Source organism: Portunus trituberculatus, chromosome 38 (assembly GCF_017591435.1).
Source record: "Portunus trituberculatus isolate SZX2019 chromosome 38, ASM1759143v1, whole genome shotgun sequence".
Lineage (NCBI taxonomy): Eukaryota > Metazoa > Arthropoda > Malacostraca > Decapoda > Portunidae > Portunus > Portunus trituberculatus.
The window spans coordinates 15,457,243-15,479,860 of NC_059292.1; the positions used below are offsets into that span (position 1 = coordinate 15,457,243).

Consider the following 22,618-nt stretch of genomic DNA (forward strand, 5'->3'; position numbering starts at 1 on the left):
GAGAGGAAATGAGAAAGCTAAGTGAGGGGAAAAGTGCGAACTAAGTTCTCATCTTTGAGTTGAAGGAGGAGGTTAAGAGGCTTGGGGAGGCAGTGGAAAAAATTAGGTAGGTGATCAGTGTTAGGCCGAAGGTTGGACCTTCTGAGGGCGACAGGGTGGCTTGGGCCTCTGTCGGGAAGAGCAGAGTGGGGAAGAGGGAGCAGGCGAGCCAGACTGGGAAAGATTGTAGTCAGGATGGGCAGAGATGACAGGTTGTGAGGGGAAGGAAAGCAGAGGCAGTTAGGGAGGATAGGACTAAACCTGTTGAGTGTGAAAATAGGTTTGGTTTATTGGACGGGGAGGGGGAGAGTGAGAGTGGAGTGAATGAGGTGGTTGTGGTGAGTGAAAGGAGAGAGAAGGGGGTAGAGGAGAGAAGGAGGAGGGTTTTAAAACACCTAGCACACCTCAGGTGTGTGGTGGGTGACTCTCAGGTTAGGTACTTAGATAGCACTTTCTGTGGAAAAGACAGGGATAGGGGGACGAACGTGTGTATGCCTGGTGCAGGTGTGAAGGCAGTGAGTGAGGAGGTGCAGAAGAGAGTTGGGGGGATGGAGAGGGAGGGTGTAGTAGTTTTGCACGTAGGTGGGAACGATGTCAGAGCAGGTGGGTCGGAGGAGTCAGTGGCAAGATTTCGGGAAATGTTAGGCAAGATAAGGGAGAGTGGCAGGAGGTGTGTAGTGTCAAGAATCTTGCCTCGTGTGTATGTTAGCAGGGAATGGTTGTCTAGGGCCATTGGTAAAAGGGATGTATTTACCTATTTGTATTTACCTATTTGTGTATTACAGGGCCCGAGCTAAGCTCTCTGTGTCCTGTCTCCTTTTCATTCCTGTCATATCTCTCTTTCATCTGATTGACACACACCGCGTCAACGACATCACTGCTCAGTTTATTCCACTTATCAATGCTACGATGCGGGAAACTGTATTTTCTCACATAATTTAGACAGATGTCCTTGGAGATGATTACTTGTGGTCACCTTTATCAACTCTCTGTCCAGTATGTCAATCCTGTTCACCAATTTATACATAGTTATCATGTCTCCTCTTGTTCTTCTCTCTTCTAATGTGGTCAGCCCCAGCTTCCTCAGTCTTTCCTCATAGTCTAACTCCCTGAGTCCTGGTACCATCCTTGTTGCCAGCCTCTGTACCCTTTCTACCTTCTTCACATTTTTCTTCATATGCGGTGACCAGACACAAGCTGCATATTCTAACTGGGGTCTTATTAAGGTACATAATATCTTCTTCATCATTCCTTCATCTAGGTAGTGGAATGCAAGGCCAATATTTTGAAGCATGTTATATGTTTTCCAAAAAATCTTGTTAATGTGTTTCTCCGGTGACAAAGTGTTTTGCACGGTTACTCCTAAGTCTTTCTCCTCCTTGGTCTCTTTAATTTTCTCATCACCCAGACTGTAATCCCAGTTTGGTCTGTATCTACTTCTTTCCATTTTCATAACATGGTTCTTGTCTATATTAAATTCCATCTGCCACTCCTTACTCCACTCATATATTTTATCAAGATCTTTCTGTAACTTGTTACAGTCTTCCACATTCTTTACTCTCCTCATAATTTTAGTATCGTCCGCAAACCTGTTCATGTAACTGTCAATTCCTACTGGCATATCATTAACATAAATCAAAAACATGATGGGACCAAGCACTGATCCTTGTGGAACTCCACTGGTTTCCTTCTTCCTCTCGGACTTCCTTCCTCTCACCACGGTTCTCATTTCTCTTCCCACTAAGTAATTTTCCATCCATTTTGCTAGTTTATCATTTACTCCTCCAATCTTCTTTAGTTTCCACATCAGTCTATTGTGTGGTACTTTATGTACCACACAATAGACTCTTGAATAAAAACATAATAAATTGGATACGCACGATCTTTCTTTTCTAAAACCAAACTCTCTTTCACTCAGAATGTTTTCACTTTCTAGATACTCACTCCACTTAGCTTTAATTACTTCTTCACATACCTTGCACAATATACTAGTTAATGATACTGGTCTATAATTTAGCAGTTCCATCCTACTACCATTCTTGTATATAGGCACAATGTCAGCTCTTTTCCACTCTTACGGGACTAATCCTGTTTGTATGGAGGTTTTCCACAATATCAAATACGGGGTTCAACAGTTGATTCTTACATTCATTTAGCAACCTCCCAGATATGCCATCAGGCCCCATTGATTTATTAATATCAAGATTACTTATAATTTTCCTTACATCTTCCTTAGTAACCATGATGTCCTGCATTTGCTTTATTTCCGTAGGCCTTCCTCCCATAAAATGCTCCTCCTTTGTAAACACTTTGCAAAAGTTGTCATTCAAAATTTCAGCTATATCTCCAGCATCCTCATATACTTCTTCCCCAATTTTTACCTTTACTATTGCCTCCCTTATATTTAGTTTTCCATTTATGAATTTGTAAGACATTTTGGGTCACTATCACAGTTTTCCACCACCCTCTGTTCATATTCCTTCTGTGCTGTTCTCCTTACTTCAACATATCTATTCCTTGCTGTTTTGTAAACTTCTCTTGATAATACATCACTGTTTTTCTTAAGTTTCTTCCATGCCTTTTCTTTGTTCTTTTTTGCTTCTTCACAATTTCTATTAAACCACTGTTTATTATTTAAAGTCCTCTTTCTGTAATATGGCACAAACTTTTCACAGCAGAGTTATACAAATCCATAAATTTATCGTATTTCAATTGCATATCCCTTTCCTGGTATACCACGGACCAGACAATTTCATTAAAGAACTCCCTTATATGGTTATAATTTGCCCTAGTATAATTTAATTTTTCCTCCTGCGTTCCACAATCTTATTCGTGCTTAATTCTGTATCCAGCTCAAAGCTTAGGACATCATGATTGCTTCTCCCCAAGGGACATTTATGTTCAATTTCCTCTTTTAGAGAGATGCCCCTGGTAAATACCAAATCCAACCTTGCTGCAACATCTTGTCCCCTGCACCTTGTTGGTGATCTCACCCACTGTGTCATCAAGTTATTTGTTGCTACCTTTAACAATTCCTCTGCCCACTCACCACCGTTCACCACTTTGTAGTCTTCCCACACTATTTCTTTACAATTAAAGTCTCCGACTATCATCACTCTATCCTTTCTGATGAGTTCTTGCTTCATTCTGTCTAGAGTATTTCTCATCACCATTTGGTACTGTTCATATTCCCAAGCACTGGTTCTGGGTGGTATGTATACTGTTATAATATTAATGTCCCTCTTGCCATCTGTTATAAGCATACTTATCACTTCCTCATTTCTCTTACTATAGTTCACCTCCTTCACTATCAGATCTTCCTTAGTAAGAACCATTATACCACCACCTCCTTTATTTTTTCTATCATTTCTCCATACTTTGTAGTGTTTTACAACAAACCAGTCTAGCTTTGTTTCCACTACACACATTATGTCCGGTTCGTTATTTCTTAGGTAATCCATACATTCTAGCCTCTTAGACAGAAATCCATCTATATTCATGTAAGTCACTTGTATTCCATTCCTAGTCTCTTTCTTCCATGTAATGTTTATTCCGCCTGTTTTATCCACCACTTCTTTAGCCTCCCATTTCTCATCCTCCAAAAAAACTTGGTCTTTTCCTCCTCTGTTCTTTCGTCGTTCCTCTCTTTCACTTCAGTTACAAGCTCTTTCATTTTCATTCGCTTATCCTGTGACATATTTCTTCTTATGTAAATTGTTTTGGTTTCTTCTGAGTCCTTAAGTTTCCAAGCCCTCCTCAACAAGGCCTCAGCTGCCACCTGAGACTTTAATTTCAATTTTAATGGTCTATTCTTGCCTTCCTCAAAAGCTCCCAATCTCACACTTTCTTCTACCTTGACATATAGGTCCTCTTCCTCCGCAGAGATCTTATTCAGTATTCATTTTCCTTATTCCTCCTATCCTGCCAGTTTCTGTTAGTTTCCTCCCTCAATCCTGTTATGATAACACATTTTTTCTTTTCAGCAATATCTCTCACTACATACTCATTTTCCTTTAGTGCCTTCACCATTTCACTCTGCGTAATCATTTTATTTTCCTCTTCCTGCTTTTTCACTATCTCCCTAAAGGACCTTTGTACCTCCTGATGTTCATGGTTCACTTCTTTCATCCTAGCATCAATTAGATTAAGGCATTCCTCCTTCCTCAAGTCCCCTTCGGATATTTTCATCTCCATTTCTAGGAGTTTAGCCTTCATCTCTTCACATTGTTTCCTTAGTTATTGGTTTTCTTTCTCCATCTCTACTTTTTCCTTCAATAGCTCTTTATTCGCTATCGTTAACAAATAGATATCTTTTTTGAACGAATCATTCTCGGCTATAACTCTATCCAGTTTTTCTTCTATGGACAAAATGTTTAGGAACTTACTTTCCAGTGCCTGGATTCTTGCATCCATATCTAATTTCTCCATTTCTCTTGGAGTAGTTACGAAACCTTCAAAATCTTTGGGTTGCCTAGGGGTAGCCGCCATGTTTGTTATCGTCAGCTGATTACAGCCAAAACAATCACCGCCCACACTCTCATCTCCATATCCCTCACTTTCAACACTATGCGACAGTAGGACATCAACAGGACACTAACTTAGAGGTACCCGGGCCCTGTAACACCATAGGTATTTTCACTTCTTCCCGTCCGCAGCCAGAGACGAGCCGTCCTCTCTCAGCGACGGCAAGTGTGTGTAAGGATGTGGGTGTCAGCTTTGTGGATGTATGGGATAGGTTCTATGGGTGAAGGGATTTGTATGCTATGGATGGTGTGCATCTGAGTAGGAAGGGTGTGGATGTGCTGAGTGGATGTCTGGAGCGGGGAGTTGGGATGGAGTGTAGGGGGTAAGGTAGCAAATGTATTCCAGAAGAAAGATGTTAGACATAAATTAGATAGGCTAAACAGAGATAGTGAAAAGATTAGGAAAGATTTCCAGGTGCTAATAGGAGAGAATAAGATTAGGATTCCAAATAAGGAAACAGCATCTAGGAAGGTAGCAGGACTTAAATGTTTTTATGTAAATGCCAGGAGTCTTAGGAACAAGAAGGACGAGTTATCTAGTTATATAGTTGAGGAGGACTTAGATGTTGTATGTGTCACAGAGGCATGGGTAAATGAAGAAAAGTTTAGGGGAAATAGGAAAGAATATGAAGTGGATGGATACATTATGTATTTACACCAGAGAATTGGTAGGATAGGTGGAGTAGTAGTTACTTATGTAAAAAAATCCTTCATTTCCAGTCAGGTTAATGGTATTAAGGTAGATAATAGAGTAGAGTCCTTATGGCTGGATGTTAGAGTAAACAAAAGTAAGGTTATTAGAGTAGGAGCTTTTTATAGACCAGCGGGATTTTTTTTTTCCAACACTTTGTTTGCCCTTGGCCAGTGCCCTTGTAATGTCCTAACCAGTCAGCAGATGTAGACAACCTTATGGTAGATGAGATAAATAGGGGGTGTACTAGTCAATTATCTTAGGGGATTTTAATCTTAAGTCAGTAAACTGGGAGAGGATAGTAGGAGATGCTAGTGAAAATAAGTTTATGGAAAGTTTTCAGGATAACTATTTAGTGCAGATGGTAGATAAACCTGCTAGTGGGAGGAAGGTTTTAGACATACTAGTACTAACAAATATTGAGCATTGTTTAAAGGAAGTTGAGGTTGGAGAGACTTTAGCAAACAGTGACTATCATATAATTAGATTTATCATTAATTCCAGTAGGGATAATATAGTGAATAAGACTAGAATCCCAAACTATCAGAAAGGCAATTATGGTAGGTTATGTCAGTTATTAGGAGAGGTAAACTGGAAAGATAGTTTTGGAAGTAAAACTGCACAGGAGATGTGGGTATAGTGATGCAGTGTATCCCTTACAAAGATATAAGGCAGAGAAACAGGAAGCCATTATGGTGGACTCATGAGATAGGTAGACAGATCAGAGAGAAGAAGAGGGCATATAGAGAGTTCCAGAAAAGTGGGGAAGATGCAGATTTGATTAGGTACAGACAGGTCAGGGATGATTTGAGTAAAGTTATAAAAAAAAAAGTAAAAGGCAGGCAGAGATAAAACTAGCTAGAGCTGGGATTAAAGATCCCAAAAAATTATATAGTTATTACAAGGTCAGTGATAAAAGAAATAAGGATAGGATTGGACCACTCAGAAAAGATGGTGTAGTAGTGGATCAAAATGAAGACATAGTAGAATTATTGAATGAACAATTTTCTTCAATATTTACTAGGGAAAGAATAGGAAATCCTGTTACAAACAGTGCGACGAGTAGTTTAAGAGCTTTAGAAAATATTGATATAAAACTGGGAATTATTAGGAAATTTATTCTTGAACTAGACGATAGGAAAGCTAGTGGTCCTGATGAGCTACATGCCAGAGTACTTAGGGAGGGTGTAGACAGTATTTCTGAAGCACTTAAGTTAATCTTTGAAAGATCATTTAGGTTTGCTGAGATACCACAGGACTGGAAGTTAGCTAATGTTACACCAATATTTAAAAAAGATAGGAAGGATGATGAGAATAATTATAGACCGATCAGTTTAACTAGTATAGTATGTAAAATACTAGAGAAAATCATTAAGTATTTGGGAGCATTTAAATGAGAATAGATTAATTAGAGATACCCAACATGGCTTTAGATCAGGGAGGTCCTGTCTTACAAATTTGCTCGATATCTTAGAATATATTACCGAGGAGTTAGATGATGGAAATAGTATAGATGTTATATATCTAGATTTTAGCAAGGCGTTTGATAAGGTACCGCATAGGAGGCTAGTGAACAAATTGAGACTACATGGGATAGGGGGTAGGTTAGTTGATTGGATTAGTGAATGGCTTTCTGATAGGAAAGTATTAAATGGGGCAATGTTTGAGTGGAAGGAAGTGGTTAGTGGGGTACCCCAAGGATCAGTGCTAGGACCTCTTCTTTTCTTGGTGTACATTAACAATTTAGATATAGGAATTAGTAGCAAAGTATCAAAGTTTGCAGATGATACTAAGATAGCATGTGCAGTACAGGGTGAAAAGGACAATTACAGAATACAACGAGACCTGGACAGGCTGATAGCATGGGCAGACAGGTGGCAGATGGAGTTTAATTCTAAAAAGTGTCAGGTTATGCATTTAGGTAAAGATAACACAAACTTTAGCTATGAGATGGAGGGATGTTGGCTAGAGGCAGTAGAGGAGGGAAAGGATTTAGGAGTAGTGATAGACAGGACTATGAAATTTTCAAAGCAATGTTTAGAAGCAAGAAATAGGGCAAATAGGATCCTGAGTTTTATAAATAGAAATGTTAGTTATAAAAGTAAGGAAGTGGTGCATAGCTTATATAATTCCTATGTTAGGCCCCATTTAGAGTATTGCATACAGGCCTGGTCACCCCATTATAGGCAGGATATCAACATGTTAGAAGCAGTTCAGAAAAGAGCAACTAGGATGATACCAGCATTAAAGTGCCTGGAGTATAGAGATAGATTAAAGGAATTAAACATGTTTTCATTTGAGAGGAGATGTATAAGAGGGGATATGATAGAGTTATTTAAAATGTTCTCAGATACAAACTACATAGATGTGAGATCTTTCTTTACCTTAGAGGAGGGAAGCAGGACTAGAAATCATGGCAGGAAGATTAGAAAGCAAGGCTGCAGGTTAGATATAAGAAAATATTTCTTTAGTCATAGGGTTGTAGACTTCTGGAATGCATTGCCAGAGAGGGTTGTAAATAGCACTTGTTTGACAATGTTTAAAACAGATTAGATAAGCACTTAAATTTATTAGATTTGTAATTATGTATAGCGCTGCATGATAGTTTTTATAAGATATTTACTATAGTTAAACAAGACATGATACCCATGTATGGGGATCACAGATTGTACAGGAATTCGCTGCAGGATTTATTAGCCCTGTTAATGGGCCAAATATTTAGAATTAGTATATAATGTATTGTGTACTTGTAAGTGTATCTTTAAGTACTGATGACGAGGTCGCTGTGCGACTGATACAGGATAACCTAGATGGGCTGTGGTGGCCCCATTGTTATCCTGTTATTTATGTTATGTTATGTTATCTTTTCCATGTCGTTTACTAACTTATATATTGTTATTAGGTCTCCTCTTTCCCATCTATCCTTCGAAGTTGGTAGTTCCATCTCCTCTAGTCTTTTTAATAGAGAAGATCCTTTATTTCTGGGACCATTTTTGTAGCAATCCTTTGGATTTTTTCTAGTTTCTTGATGACTTTCTGCCTGTAAGGTGACCACACCACTGCTGCATATTCTAATCTAGGTCTTATCATTTGCTCCTTTCCATTCCTTTGGTACCTTCCCTTCCTTTAGAGAGTTGTTGATTACATCCCAAATTTGTTCCACCAGTTGTTCTCTACATTCTCTCATTGTCCATCCTGACACTCCATCTGACCCCATTGCCTTCCTACATCCACCTTTTCTAGTAATTTTGTATTGTAATTTGCTGTTTTTGTACCACGACATCTCATAATCCTCCCTGTGCCACTTGGTTATTTGGCGTTATGAATTCTCTTTTTTCATTTCATTGATTTAAAGCTCTCATTCATAAGCTTGCTCATTTCCTCTGGTGTTTCATGTATCCTATTTCCCTTAATTAACTTAGTAATGGTCTCTCTGTTTGCCATTTTTACATTTATATACTTATATAAAAAGCTTGCGTTCCTTTTCACTTCTCTTCACTACATTGTTTTCAAAATTTCTCTCTTCCTCCCTTTTTATTGTAATGTATTAGTTTCGTGCCTCTTTATACAGCTTCTTATTTACTTCATTTCATTGCTTCCTTAATTTTTTTCCAAGCTGCATCCTTACATTTTTTAGCCTCTCCACATAAAGCATTATACCATGTCTGTTTGCTCGCTTTTTCTTTGTATTTGGGATTATATCTCTTTATCCCATTATATTTCTCTAGGAATAAATTATACTTCTCTTGAATTGTCTTGCCTTGCATAATTTCCTTCCTCTCAATATTACCAAATAACTTTTTAATCATCTGGAATTCGACTTAGCATGGTTCTGTCTTTTATGTTTGTATCTATTGCATTTCAAAATTTCCTGAGCCTCTAAATCAATTTCTAGGACCACGTGATAACTTTTTCCCATTGGGCTGTGATATTTGATGGTTAGACCAGGCTGTTTTTTTTTTTAATACCGAATCAAGCATAGATGGTTCTTCTCTTGTATATCTTGTATAGTCCTTCACTCATTGGTTCAATGTGTTTACCATTTCCAGTTGTAACACTTCCTCCCTCCAATGTCCAGCATGACTGCTTGCATCCATTTCTGCCCAATTTACATGTTTGCAATTTAGATCTCCCACAAATAGTCAATTTGATACTTCCTTTTGTATTTCTTTATGTACATCAAGCCTTCATGTATTAGTCCTTGGTGGCACATATGTTACTATGATACTCCTTTTTTTCCCTCCCACTGGTCCTAATTGTTACGCTTAAGGCCTCAGCCAGTCCATTTCTGTACTGTACGTACTCCACGTATATATCCTCTCGAGTCATTATCAATAGTTCTGTTTTTCTCCTTCTGTCTCTCCTCCAAACATTATATCCCTTCTCTTTAAAATTCACTTGGACACCTTAACTAAACTTTGTTTCTGTCATATATACCATATGTGTTTTTTTTTTTCCAATATATAATCTCTCACTTCCAAGCTTCCTGATATAAAACCATCTATGCTTATATACATGACTCTTAATGCTTTCTTTCCCCTTCCTGAATATACCATTTCTTCAGCCTCATGTTTAGCACTTTCCAGTAGAACTTCTCGTTCTCTGTCGTATAATTTTTTTTTTTTCCCCTAATTCCCTAACTTTATTTCTCAATTCTCTTTCTTTCCCTGTATGTGTGTGTGTGTGTATTTACCTAGTTGTATTTACCTAGTTGTAGTTTTACAGGGCCTGGGCTTTATGCTCGTGTGGCCCCGTCTCCATATCTACACTTATCCAATCTTACTTTAAAAGTGTGCACACTTGTTGCAGACACTACTTCTTCATCTAAACTGTATTTACCTAATTGTATTTACCTAATTGTAACATACGGGAAAAGAGCTATGCTCGTGTTGTCCCGTCTCCATATCTATTAATGTCCAGCTTTTTCTTAAAATCATGAATATTCCTTGCGTTGACCACTTCCACGTCTAAACTATTCCATGCTTCCACCCTTCTATGAGGGAAGCTATATTTTTTCACATCTCTCCTATAAGTGGCCATTTTAGTTTTTCCCATGCCCTCTCGACATTCTTCCATTCCACATACACAGATCTTCCCTATCCATTTTTCCATGCCAATCATCACTCTGTATATTGCTATCAGGTCTCCCTTTCTCTTCTGTTTTCCAGGGTTGGAAGTTGCATTCTTTTCAGTCTGTCTTCATAAGTCAAATCTCTTAAGTCAGGCACCATTTTGTTGCAGCCCTCTGTACTTTCTCTAGTTTCCTTATGTGTTTCTTTAAGTTCGAGCCCACTGTATTGTTGCATATTCAAGCCTCGGTCTTATCATTGCAGTAATTATTTTCTTCATCATTTCTTCATCTAGATATACTGAACGCCACTCTTATGTTCCTCAATAAGTTCAATACTTCTCCAATTATTTTGTTTATATGTCTCTCTGGCGATAGGTCATTGGTAATTGTCACCCCAAGGTCTTTTTCTTCATGACTGGTTTTATGTCTTCATTTCCTATCTTGTACATACTCCTGATTCTTCTTTCACTCTTGCCAAACTCTATTTTCTTGCATTTTGTCGTGTTGAACTCCATTTGCCATGTACAGCTCCATTTCCATATTCTGTCCAAGTCTTCCTGGAGTAGTTCGCAATCTTTGTCACATCTCACTTTTCGTAACAATTTTGCATCATCTGCAAATAGGCTCACATAACTGGACACCCCATCCACCATGTCATTTATGTAGACTGCGAACATTACTGGTGCCAACACTGATCCCTGTGGAACTCCACTCTCCACCAATCCCCATTCTGATGGTCTGTCCTTAATTATTGTTCTCATTTCTCTTCCTACCAAAAGTCTTCCATCCATTTTAGTAAACTGCCATGCACTCCTCCTACCATTTCAAGTTTCCAGATCAGTCTCTGGTGTGGTACCTTATCAAAGGCCTTTTTTAAATCCAGATATATTCCATCAGCCCAACCATCTCTTTCCTGTATTACATCTATCACCCTCGAATAGTAACATATCAGGTTTGTCGTGCATGAACGCCCTTTCCTAAAACCAAATTGACACTCACAAAGTATGTCATTTTTCTCCAAGAAGTCTGTCCATCTAGTCTTCACCACCCTCTCACACATCTTAGCTACCACACTTGTAAGTGACACTGGTCTATAGTTCAATGGGTCTCTCTTGTTACCTGATTTATAGATTGGGACAATGTTAGCTCTTTTCCAGTCTTGGGGCACTACGCCTTCCCTTAATGAGGCATCAATTACTTCACAAACTTTTTCTGCCAATTGCTCCTGCATTCTCTTAAAATCCATCCTGATACCCCATCAGGTCCCACAGCTTTTCTCACTTCTAAACTCCCCATCATGTTCTTGATCTCCTCCACAGTTACTTGAAACTCCTTCATAATCCCTTTCTGTTCCATTACCAGTGGTTTGTCAAAAGCAGTCTCCTTTGTGAATACCTTCCGAAAGCATCCATTCATAGCCTCTGCCATTTCCTGGGATCTTCACTGTATACTCCATTTACTTCTAAACTTTCAATACTTTCTCTATTTTTGATGTTGTTGTTCACATGTCTGTAAAAAGCCTTGGTTGGTCTTTACATTTATCAATTATATCCTTTTCTTGTTTCTTTCTTTCTTCTCTTCTAATCAACACATATTCATTTCTTGCTCTTTTGTAACTTTCCCACTGCTTAATCCGTCTTTTCCTTCTCCACCTCTTCCATGCATCCTCTTTTCTTGTTCTAGCCTTTTCACATCTATCGTTAAACCAGTCCTGCTTTCCAACTTCTCTATGTTGTCTTATTGGTACAAATTTTTCTCACCTTCTTTGTATATTTTTATAAATTCCTTCCACTTTTCATTTGCTCCTTAGCACTCTTGAATTTCATCCAATTTGTCTCTTGAAAGAATTTCTTTAGGTTTCCAAAATCTGTCTTGGCATAATTCCATCTTCCCACTTTATATTCTTCATTTCTTCTAGATTTCTCTTCGTCTATCACCTTGAACTCCAAAACTGCATGATCACTCTTTGCTAAAGGGCACTCCACCCTCATCTCCTCAATGACCATTGGCTCTGTACTAAAGACCAAGTCCAGTCTTGACGATGCTCCCTCTCCTCCAAACCTAGTATCTTCTTTGACCCACTGAGTTAACACATTTTCCATTGCCAGTGTCAATAGTGTATTTCCCCATGTTGTCTCTGATCCTTCCATTGACCAGTCCTCCCAACACACCTCTTTACAATTAAAATCTCCCATCATTATAGTTCGTTCACAGCCACCCAACATTTCTTCCAGACATGTTCCTGTATCACTTATCATTTCTTCATATTCCTGTACTGACCATGCATTTGTCTTAGGTGGTACGTACACCACTATGTAGTGCCTCTTTTTCCTTCATTAGTTTCTGCTCTGATCTTTAGCACTTCTGCCTTTCCCATACCTTTTTCACTTGATCCACCTTTATATCTTTTTAACCAGCAACATCACTCCTCCTCCCATCTTACCTACTCTATTTCTTTTCCAAACGTTATATTTCCTTCTCCAACCTTCATCAGGTCTTCTCCTCTCTCAGTTTTGTTTCAGTAAGACCCACAATATCTGGGTTCTTGTCCCTCAAGTAATCGTTGAGTTCTAAAATCCCGATATCACTCCATTTATGTTGGAATACATTACATTTCGCCATATGTAAGTTTCTTTAGTCCTTTCTTGCTGTACTTTTCTGGGTTATGAACCACTTCCTCAGTCTCATATCCAAGATTCTCCAGAAAAACTCTTTCTTCTCTTCTTCTGTCCTCTCTTCATTTTTTTTCAAAGCCTCCTTTCTCAACTCATTTAACATTTCTCTTTCCTTTTCACCGAGATCTCTTCTCAACCAAATCTTCCTTGTTGTTTGTGTGTGTGTGTGTGTGTGTGTGTGTGTGTGTGTGTGTGTGTGTGTGTGTGTGTGTGTGTGTGTGTGTAATTTACCACAGTCGTCTGCTGGTCACCCAGCCAGCCTTCCCTATCACAGAGTGATTTCAGAGCTCATAGACCTCTCTTTGGGTAGGACTGAGACCACAACACACTCCACACACCAGGAAAGCGAGGCCACAACCCCCCCGAGTTACATCTTGTACCTACTTGCTGCTAGGTAAAGAGGGACTACACATTAAGAGGCTTGCCCAATTGCCTTGCCGCACCTGGAACTCAAACCCATACCTTCTCATTTGTGAGCTAAGCGTGCTAACCATTACACTATGCCGTGTGTGTGTGTGTGTATGTGTGTGTGTGGGAATGTCAAGTTAGATGAATGCTGGGTTATTGCAGAATGTAGGTAACATGCATTTTTTTTATTTATTTTTTTAATCATCAGAGAGAGAGAGAGAGAGAGAGAGAGAGAGAGAGAGAGAGAGAGAGAGAGAGAGAGAGAGAGAATGATGTATGTTTATACATCAGAAATTGGGTATGTTACTATGAGCTTTTTTTTTTTTTTTTTATGCAAGAGGGGAAACTAGCCAAGGGCAACAAAATATGTAAAAAAGGCTCACTTGATTGCTAACTCCCTTAAAAATAAGTAGAGTTAGCCAAAAGTCTGGGACAGATGTCTTGCAACATCATTCTTAAAAGAAGTCAAGTCTTAGGAAGATGGAAATACAGAAGCAGGCAGGGAGTTCCACAGTTTACTAGAGAAAGGTTTGAATGATTGAGAGTATTGGTTAACTCTTATATTAGCAAGCTCGACAGAATAGGGATGAGAAGAAGATAGCCTTGTGCAGCGAGGCCGCTGGAGGAGGGGAGGTATGCAGTTAGTGAGATCAAAGGAGCAGTTAGCGTGAAAATAGTGATGAGATAGCAAGGGATGCAACATTCTGGCAGTTAGAAAGAGGGAGTTGATGAGACAGAGCTTTTGATAAGCATGCTATTTTATAAAACTGTGTGAGTGGAACTCTCCCCCTCCAAACATGCAAAGAGTACTCCATACAAGGACAGATAAGACACTAGTACAGAGTTAGCAGTTGGAGGGGTGAGAAAAATTGGGGAAGACACCTCAGCACACTTAACTTCATTGAAGCTGTTTTAGCAAGAGATGAGATGTGAAGTTTCCAGTTAAGATTATGAGTAAAGGACAGACCGAAGATATTCAGTGTAGAGGATTGGGACAGCTGTGTGTCATTGAAGAAGAGGGGATAGTAGTCTGGAAGATTGTGTCGAGTTGATAGATGGAGGAATTGAGTTTTTGAGGCATTGAAAACTACTAAGTTTTCTCTGCCCCAATCAGAAATCTTAGAGAGATTAGAGTTCAGGTATTCTGTGGCATCCCTTTGTGATTTGTTGACTTCTTGAAGGGTTGGTCGTCTCTGTAAAGATGTGAAAAGATCTAGGGTGATATCATTATCATAGGAGTGGATAGGGGAGGAAGTTTGGTTAAGAAGATCATTAATGAATAATAGAGAGTGGGTGATAGGATAGAACACTAAGGAACACGACTATTAATAGATTTAGGAGAACAGTGGCAGTCTACCACGGCTGCAATAGAATGTTCAGGAAGGAAACTTGAGGTAAAGTTGCAGAGAGAAGGATAGAAACCACAGGTGTGCAGTTTTGAAATCAAAGCTTTGTGCCATACTCTATCAAAAGCTTTTTATTTGTCTAATGCATCAGTAAAAGTTTCACTGAAATCTCTAAAAGAGGATGACTAAGACTCAGTAAGGAAAGCCAGAAGATAACCAGTAGGACAGCCTTGACGGAAGCCATACTGGTGATAAGAGAGAAGATTGAGACTCTTCCTATTGAGGGTAGATTAAAAACCTTGAGACAAGCAAGAGATTAAAGCTATAGGGCATTAGTTTGAAGGATTAGAACGGTCACCCTTTTTAGGAACAGGCTTAATGTAGGCAAACTCACAGCATGAAGGAAAGGTAGAAGTTGATAGATTTAGTTAAAAGAGTTTAACCAGGCAAGATGCAAACATATAAGCACAGTTTTTGAGAACAATAGGAAGGACCCCATCTGGTCCATAAGCCTTCTGAGGGTTTAGGTGGAGTTGTTAGCAAAGTTTTGAAAGAAGAGTTCAGCTTTAGAGACAGATGAGATGGCAATGGTGCCATCAGGATGAAATAAAGGAGGGAAAGATGACAAAGTAAAGTAATTGGAGATGATTTTGGGCTAGATCCCAGAGGTCTTGATGGGAGTTTGAGTATGAAAGATTTTGACATTTTCTTTTTATGAAGGAGTGTTTGGCAAGTTGAAGAACAGACTTGCCATGATTTCTGGCATAAATATAAGTGCATAAGATTCGGGTGATTGAAGGCTCAGGTACCTTTAGTGGCCAACCTATCTCTCATGTATAGCACAAGAACAGGCTGTGTTAAACCAAGGTTTAGAAGGTTTAGGTTGAGAGAAAAAGAATGAGGAATGTGCACCTCCATGCCAGACGCTTTCACTTCTGTTATGGTTTCAGCACAAAGAGATGGGTGTCTGACACGGAAACAGTAATCATTCCAGGGAAAATCAGCATAATACCACCTCAGATGCCCCAGTTGGCAGAGGAAAAATGCCAGAGTCAATTCTGCTTTGGTTGATTCTGAGCAGGGCTTAGAGAAATAGGACAAGATACAGATATGAGATTGTGATTGGAGGAGTCCAACGGAGAAAATAGGATAAACGCATAAGTAGAAGGATTAAAGGTAAGGAAAAGGCCAAGAATGTTGGGTGTATCTCCAAGTCAGTCAGGAATATGAATAGGGTGTTGCAGCAGTTGCTCTTGGTCATGGGGGATAGCTAAGTTGAAGGCAAGTTCACCAGGATGGTCTGTGAGGGGAGAGGAAAGCCAAACCTGGTGGTGAACATTGAAATCTTCAAGGATGGAGATATCTGCAAAACGATAGAGAAACATAATGTGCTCCACTTTGAAAGTTAAATAGTCAAAGAATTTACTATAGTCAGAGGAGTTAGGGGAGAGATAGACAGCATAGATGAATTTAGTTAGAGTGTGGTTATCTAGTTGAAGCCAGACGGTGTAAAACTTGGAAGATTCAAGAGCGTGGGCATGAGAGAAAGTTAAGTCTTTGCACACATAGATGGAACATCCAGTTTTGGAATGAAAATGAGGATAGAGAAAGTAGGAGGGAACAAAAAAGGGGCTTTTTAAGCCTCTGGCATGAAGGGGTTAAGGCATTGTTCTATCTTAACCTCATACTGCATAATGACATTGTACCAGAACATAGTGATGTGTTGGTAGTTATGGTTCAAGACAGGAAAGCATTTCATACATCTTTACCTGCCCTACCACAATGCTGCACGGCAGTGGAAGACTTGACTGTTTCGTGTTCATTGTAAGCAAATATTACTTTTCTCTTAATTCAAGACAAATCAAGTTACAGTTTTGATAATGGTTTTCTTTCATGAATTCTGTGTGTCTGAGATTTTATTGAAAACAATAAGCACACATTGGTTTGTTTTCACCTAATATACTTGTAATGCTGCCCAATATTGTCTGTATCTTTTGCACTCCCCTGTTGACTGCCTTATTTTGCTGTTGATTCCTGAAGGAGGTTAGGAGGCCCAGGGTAGTTATAAGATTCCAAATCTCCCAGGAGACCTATATGATAAGAATGTGGCTAAAGAACCTGTTTTCTAAGTGTTTTCAAAGAACTAAAGACCCTTGAAGATACATATTACACAAAAACACATGCATACAAGTGCCTTTCCATTTCAAACTGCTGAATTAGAGGCAGACAGGGCTGTGGTTTACCTGTCCCATGGGGAATTTTCAGGACAAAGTTGCCAGATGTCAGTACTGCATGTCTGCTAGTAATACGAGATTGAAAAATTATTATTGTAAGTCCCATATACATATATGCACATAACATTGATTATTATTATATGTTTGAAATTCTTTATCAACTTTTAGATATCCTGTATAGATAATTTTGAGGGAAATTTGTCCTGTCATGGTATATACTTTAATGTCATGGTATATACACTAAAATGATTGTTATTATCTGGGAAGTCATACTATTTTTGTGCTTATTAAAGAAATGGGTGCATTCATATATATCTTGCACCAATAAATAACATATGTAGAAAGATGAGTGATGTGACTAGCATTGCAGAGCAATATTCAAGAGGCACACCTAAATGCCCAATACAAATAAGATTTACTATAGTGGCTTTTCAAGTCTAGTGTTGTAAGAAATTATTAGAGATTTTATAATCTGCCAGCTTTTAAGGTCAATCTAGTGGATTTTGAAATGTACTTTTGGCATAATTTTTTTTCATTGGCGTGGATTAGGTTATATTTTATCTCTTTTTCAGAACCTGAAGAGAGGAAAAGGAGAAGGAAGTCTCGCTGGCAAGGAGATGAAAAGGACAAGACCTTCATTCCAGGCATGCCCACTGTGCTTCCTAGCAACATGTCCAAAGATCAGGAGGAGGCTTATTTGTGTAAGTTTTTATAAAGTTTTGTTATGTACAATTCAGTTTCCAGATTGTGTTGGTGATCTGTGTTGTTGGCTGAGCAGCTAGAGTGCAGGATGGACTAGTGGACATACAGCATCTCCAGGGATAAAAGGTGCCAAGAACTTTGTGGAAACTGGATTACCACACTGGAAAATTTTCTAATCAATTTAAGTGTTTATGATTATGTTCCCCCTAATTTTTTCTTGTCTTTATAGTGTTTCATATCCAACAGCTAAGTTGATTGAATATATTGAGGAATGCATGGTTTACTAATGAGGGAATAATCACTGAACATTTTTGATACATTTTTGATTGGATAATTGTTTCTTTTCCTGTAATGAATTTGTTTACAGATATATAAACACCTAATGGACAGCCTACACCTTCAGTTATGATTATTTTATCTGTTTGCAGGTTAAACAGAACTTTAAGGAAAAATATAAATTTGGTAGTTAGGAGGAAGAGCCGAAACAACCCATTATTCTAGTTTAGTAGTTTCAATGTTAGCTCTCACTTTTGGGTGACATCGGTGGGTGGCACTTTGAGTTGAATTGCTACTCCTGGGATAAAAATTTTTAAAGTGTATATCCTCTTTTTTTAATATTGATAAAGAACACTATATTGATTGAATTTTGGGCATTTTTGCCCGCTAACCCGCTCTATTACAGTGCAGCTGCAGATTGAAGAATTAAGTCGACGCCTTCGCTCGAACGATCTGGGCATCTCTCCTAATCCTGAAGACAGGTTGGCATTCCTTCACCTAGTTACTTCAGACCAGGTGACCGAGAGCCACCCAGCTGGCTTGCGGCACCCAGTCTCAGCTCTTCCCTGGCCTGGCTGAGCAGCACCAGGTTCTATTCACAGTACCAGACTAAAGTATCCTCCAGGTTTTTTCAAAATTCTCTCTCTCTCTCTCTCTCTCTCTCTCTCTCTCTCTCTCTCTCTCTCTCTCTCTCTCTCTCTCTCTCTCTCTCTCTCTCTCTCTCTCTCTCTCTCTCTCTCCATTATTGTTGTCTGTTGTCAGACAACATGCCATTAATCCCAGTATTAGGTCATTAAGTGGGTCAAAGGTCAGAGCTTTGGGTCTTAGTCATTGTAGGAAATGTTTGAATGTGTTGTTTTTATGGGGATTATTATTAGCATGTTTCCTAGGGCGTGTTATAAAGGAATGTTGCTAAAGTAAGGAACACTTAATTGATTATTCTTGAGCTTGTGATGAATGGATTCCACGTAGATTATTTGGGAGGTGGAGGTTATTTGTATATACACATACATATGGCTCTACTTAGTGAATAGGCTTCATAACCTATGCACTTCTTGTAATAAGTCTTTCATATGTTGAACATTAGCATGTGAAATAATATGCTTGATGTATAGAAGCTCTGTTGGTCATGAGAGCACCAGATTTCTTACTCCTGTGCTGTTTAGTATGTGTTTTGTTTTCCTCTTGTTCGACAAATAGACAACCTTTATCCTTCTTGATCTGATAGTCATGCTCTCAGCGAGAATGGAGCGAAGTTTAGACGCTGTCTGATAGTAGTGTAATTTTTTTTGTTATACAATTCTTGCAGACTTCAAGAACAACAGTGCCTGCCTTCTTGATACTGTGAAAAAAAGATGCATCCACTGAATATATTCAGGTTAATGCAACAGTCATATTAAACGAGTACAGTATGTAATAGATGGCAGTCATTGCAGTACCTCACTGATTGCCATATTACACTACTGCTGATATTTACTACCTGTCTTGTAAGTGCCATTAGGTTATTCACCCATGTTCCTTAGTTACTTCACATTTGTTGCAGATTTACAACCTGCAATGCTACCAGGACACTAACCCAATATCTAAATGTTGACCCCCCTTCTGAACAGGTCGTATTGAATCAGATCACCCGGTTCTAATTTTTATCATTATTATAATAATAATAATAATTTTTTATTAATGCAGGCTTATTTAACTTAATGTGTCATCTTCCTATTGATGCAGGATTTTATACAGATGTAAATTTGTATTTAATGCATTCTCTCCATCTAATCCAGGATTGCTAATGAGAGATTTGCTATTTTTAATTTTATTTTATTTTATTTATTTTTTTTTATTTTCCAAAGGATGCTGGTAACTCAATGGCTAAAAACTGTAATTGTCCATGTGGTATGTGATTAGCCTGCCATTGAATTAACCATTTGCTTTTGTAGGTGAGATTATGCTGAAATGCAAGTGGTTTGATGAAAACATTGTAGTCAATAACTACATTTTTCATGTGCTCTTAATAGTGAACTTTAATTTTATTGAGGTTATTTGCCATTTCTGTTAATGGCTAAAAGTCTTCATATGAGATATCTGTAAGCATCTTATTTTCGTAAATTAAAAGCTTAATGATACCAGAATTTTCATATATTCAATGCAACCCATTATATGGGATACTGACTTCTCTCTATTTCTAGATACTTCTAAAGTTTTGACATTTTTGTAATATTTTGTCTCAAAGGTTTCTTGTGTGTTGTATCCACTTTGGTGATCTAGTTTTCCTAAGTTCACATCTTTACAGATCAAGTTTATTTGAATCCCTGTTTGAACGTTTATTTTTAATAATTTTGACTTTTTCATTATGCTGCTTGTCCTTTTGTTTGCTTGGAAAGTACTTGCATATATTCACATTTATAAACATTTTATAAATATTTTGTAGGTATAAGAGACATTACTAGTAGTGAAAAATCTTTGAATAATTGAAGCATTTCTCAAAATCTGGCTTTCTCTCTGATAATGCATTCCTGGAAAAACACTACTGAACCCCTTATGGCCTTGTTTCCACAAAGAAAAACCCTTTCTACATGTATTTACAAACATTATTTGATATTTAGTGATAGGAAGTTAAATAATGTGACCTCTTGCTTTATCCTCCCTGCTCTTTGGTATTACCAACATGACCACTAATGCTGCTGTTGCCACCACATGTTCTGCCCTTCTGGCTCCCTTCCTCTCTCCTGTTTAATAATTCCTTCCTCTCTTTGCATGCTTAGGGGTATCTCCAGCACATATCTTGAAAGTCTTTTAAGAGACAATCATGAAAAAGTAATAATTTTAACATGTATGTAGTTATTCTGTGAGTGAGGGTTGGGATGGAATGAGTTGATCAGCAGTATGAAATATTCATAGTGTGGTGAGAAAAATTGACAAGTTTAACATGTAGTCATTCTGTGAGTGAGGGTTGGGATAAGGTGAGGTGATCAGCAGTAGGAAATGTATGCATTTTGGTGTGATAACAAAAAAAAAATTTATCACCATAATCAATGAATTGATAATGATAACCTTATTGGCAATAACCAATAATTTGTAATTGATAATTGGTGACAAATTTGTATCTTGATAATGATAACCGATAAATCAATAAAGTTCAAATACAGGCAACCCCCCCTTAATGAACGGGTTACATTCCTAAAAAACTCTTTGTTAAGCGAACCAATTATAACAAGTTTAACTCCTGACTTGAGCTTCCTTTGAGAGTAAACAAAGCGATAGTGCATCATAGTACAGTAAAAGGTTTAATGAAATTAAAAATTATGAAGTTAAACATTTAAGCAGTTTAATTTAAGACTAAGTCATTATAATGTACACTAATGTATGTATGTAAGCAACTTTATAATGTTGATGATCTTAAATTTATGAAGGGAGGGAGAGTAGAGCGAGAAATACGCTAGTTGGCAACCTATGGAATGTAAACAAAGGATGCATCATTATATCACATACAAAACTTATGTACCACATTTCCACAAGGCTTTCCATTTTATCCATTGCGGAGTCACAAGTTCAGGTGGTTCTTTTAGCTTGCAAGGAAGATATGATCTCACCAGCCTTCTTAATAGAGTCTGCTGACTTGAAAATGGTAGACAGTAGATGGAGTCAAGCCATGGTGGGAAGCAATGCTTTTAGTTTTCTCGCCTCTCGTGTCTGTGAATAATATCCAGCTTCACTTCGAGAGTAAGAGACTTCCTGGTCTTAGCAACGCCAGGTGACATTGCAGGGCATTTTGGTGGCATGTAGAGCGAGGGAGGATGAGCTGCTGCTGACGCTGTTATTGTTTTGAACTAGGTGCGCATGTTGTCCATGAGAGGCGCTAGTGTATTCAAGAGCCTGTCGGCTTGCGTGATACAGCGAGGCTTTCAAACTGGGAAAAAATTACCTGATTAAGATTTGTTAAAGTGAGTTTGGTGTTTGTTAAACGAGCAGATGGTAGTAAAAGGAAACCTTTGTTGTAGCGAAATTTTGTTGTGTGAACCTTCGTTAAGCAGGGGTTGCCTGTACTAGAGATAGAAATGTTGTTATTCAAACAAAAATAACTTGATAAATCCAAATCCTTCATTTTTATCTTTATCTCAGTGAGTTCTCTTTCCTTGGCTTGATGCAGGCACAGTCTCTTATAATACCCTCAGTTCCCCATCATTAATTTAAAACTATAAAATAGCAAAGCAATGCAAGAGGAACCCCTTGCGACTCTGACAGCTGATGAGAGATGGAAGTGGAGTAATGAGCAGACTGATAACCTGCTGCATTCCTCTCTAAAAGCTGCCATATTCTGCCATACTAATTTGCTTTTGCAAAAAAAAAAAAAAAAAAAAGCTTATAGCTAGATATGACTATTTCCCTCTCAAATTTTGTAATTTAGAGATATCCAAGTCTATGTTTGCATCTTCATGGTATATGCCTGGAGTGAAATGTTTTCATCTTTCATATTAAGCCTAATTTTTCATGACTTAAAAGCATGTATGAAAAATTCATTCCTGGAAATATACTAGTGCAGGTTGCCTTCTCTCTCTCTCTCTCTCTCTCTCTCTCTCTCTCTCTCTCTCTCTCTCTCTCTCTCTCTCTCTCTCTCTCTCTCTCTCTCTCTCTCTCTCTCTCTCTCTCTCTCTCTCT

General features: G+C 38.3%; 1 protein-coding gene across 1 annotated transcript in view; it reads left to right on the forward strand.

Annotated features, from left to right (window-relative positions):
* LOC123515174 (splicing factor 1-like) overlaps positions 1 to 22,618 on the forward strand; it is an 85,279-nt gene that overhangs the window by 21,131 nt on the left and 41,530 nt on the right. The window contains exons 2-3 of the mRNA XM_045273682.1: positions 17,560 to 17,688; positions 18,372 to 18,447. Of these exons, the coding sequence (XP_045129617.1) occupies positions 17,560 to 17,688; positions 18,372 to 18,447 (205 nt within the window). The remainder of the gene's footprint in view (positions 1 to 17,559; positions 17,689 to 18,371; positions 18,448 to 22,618) is intronic.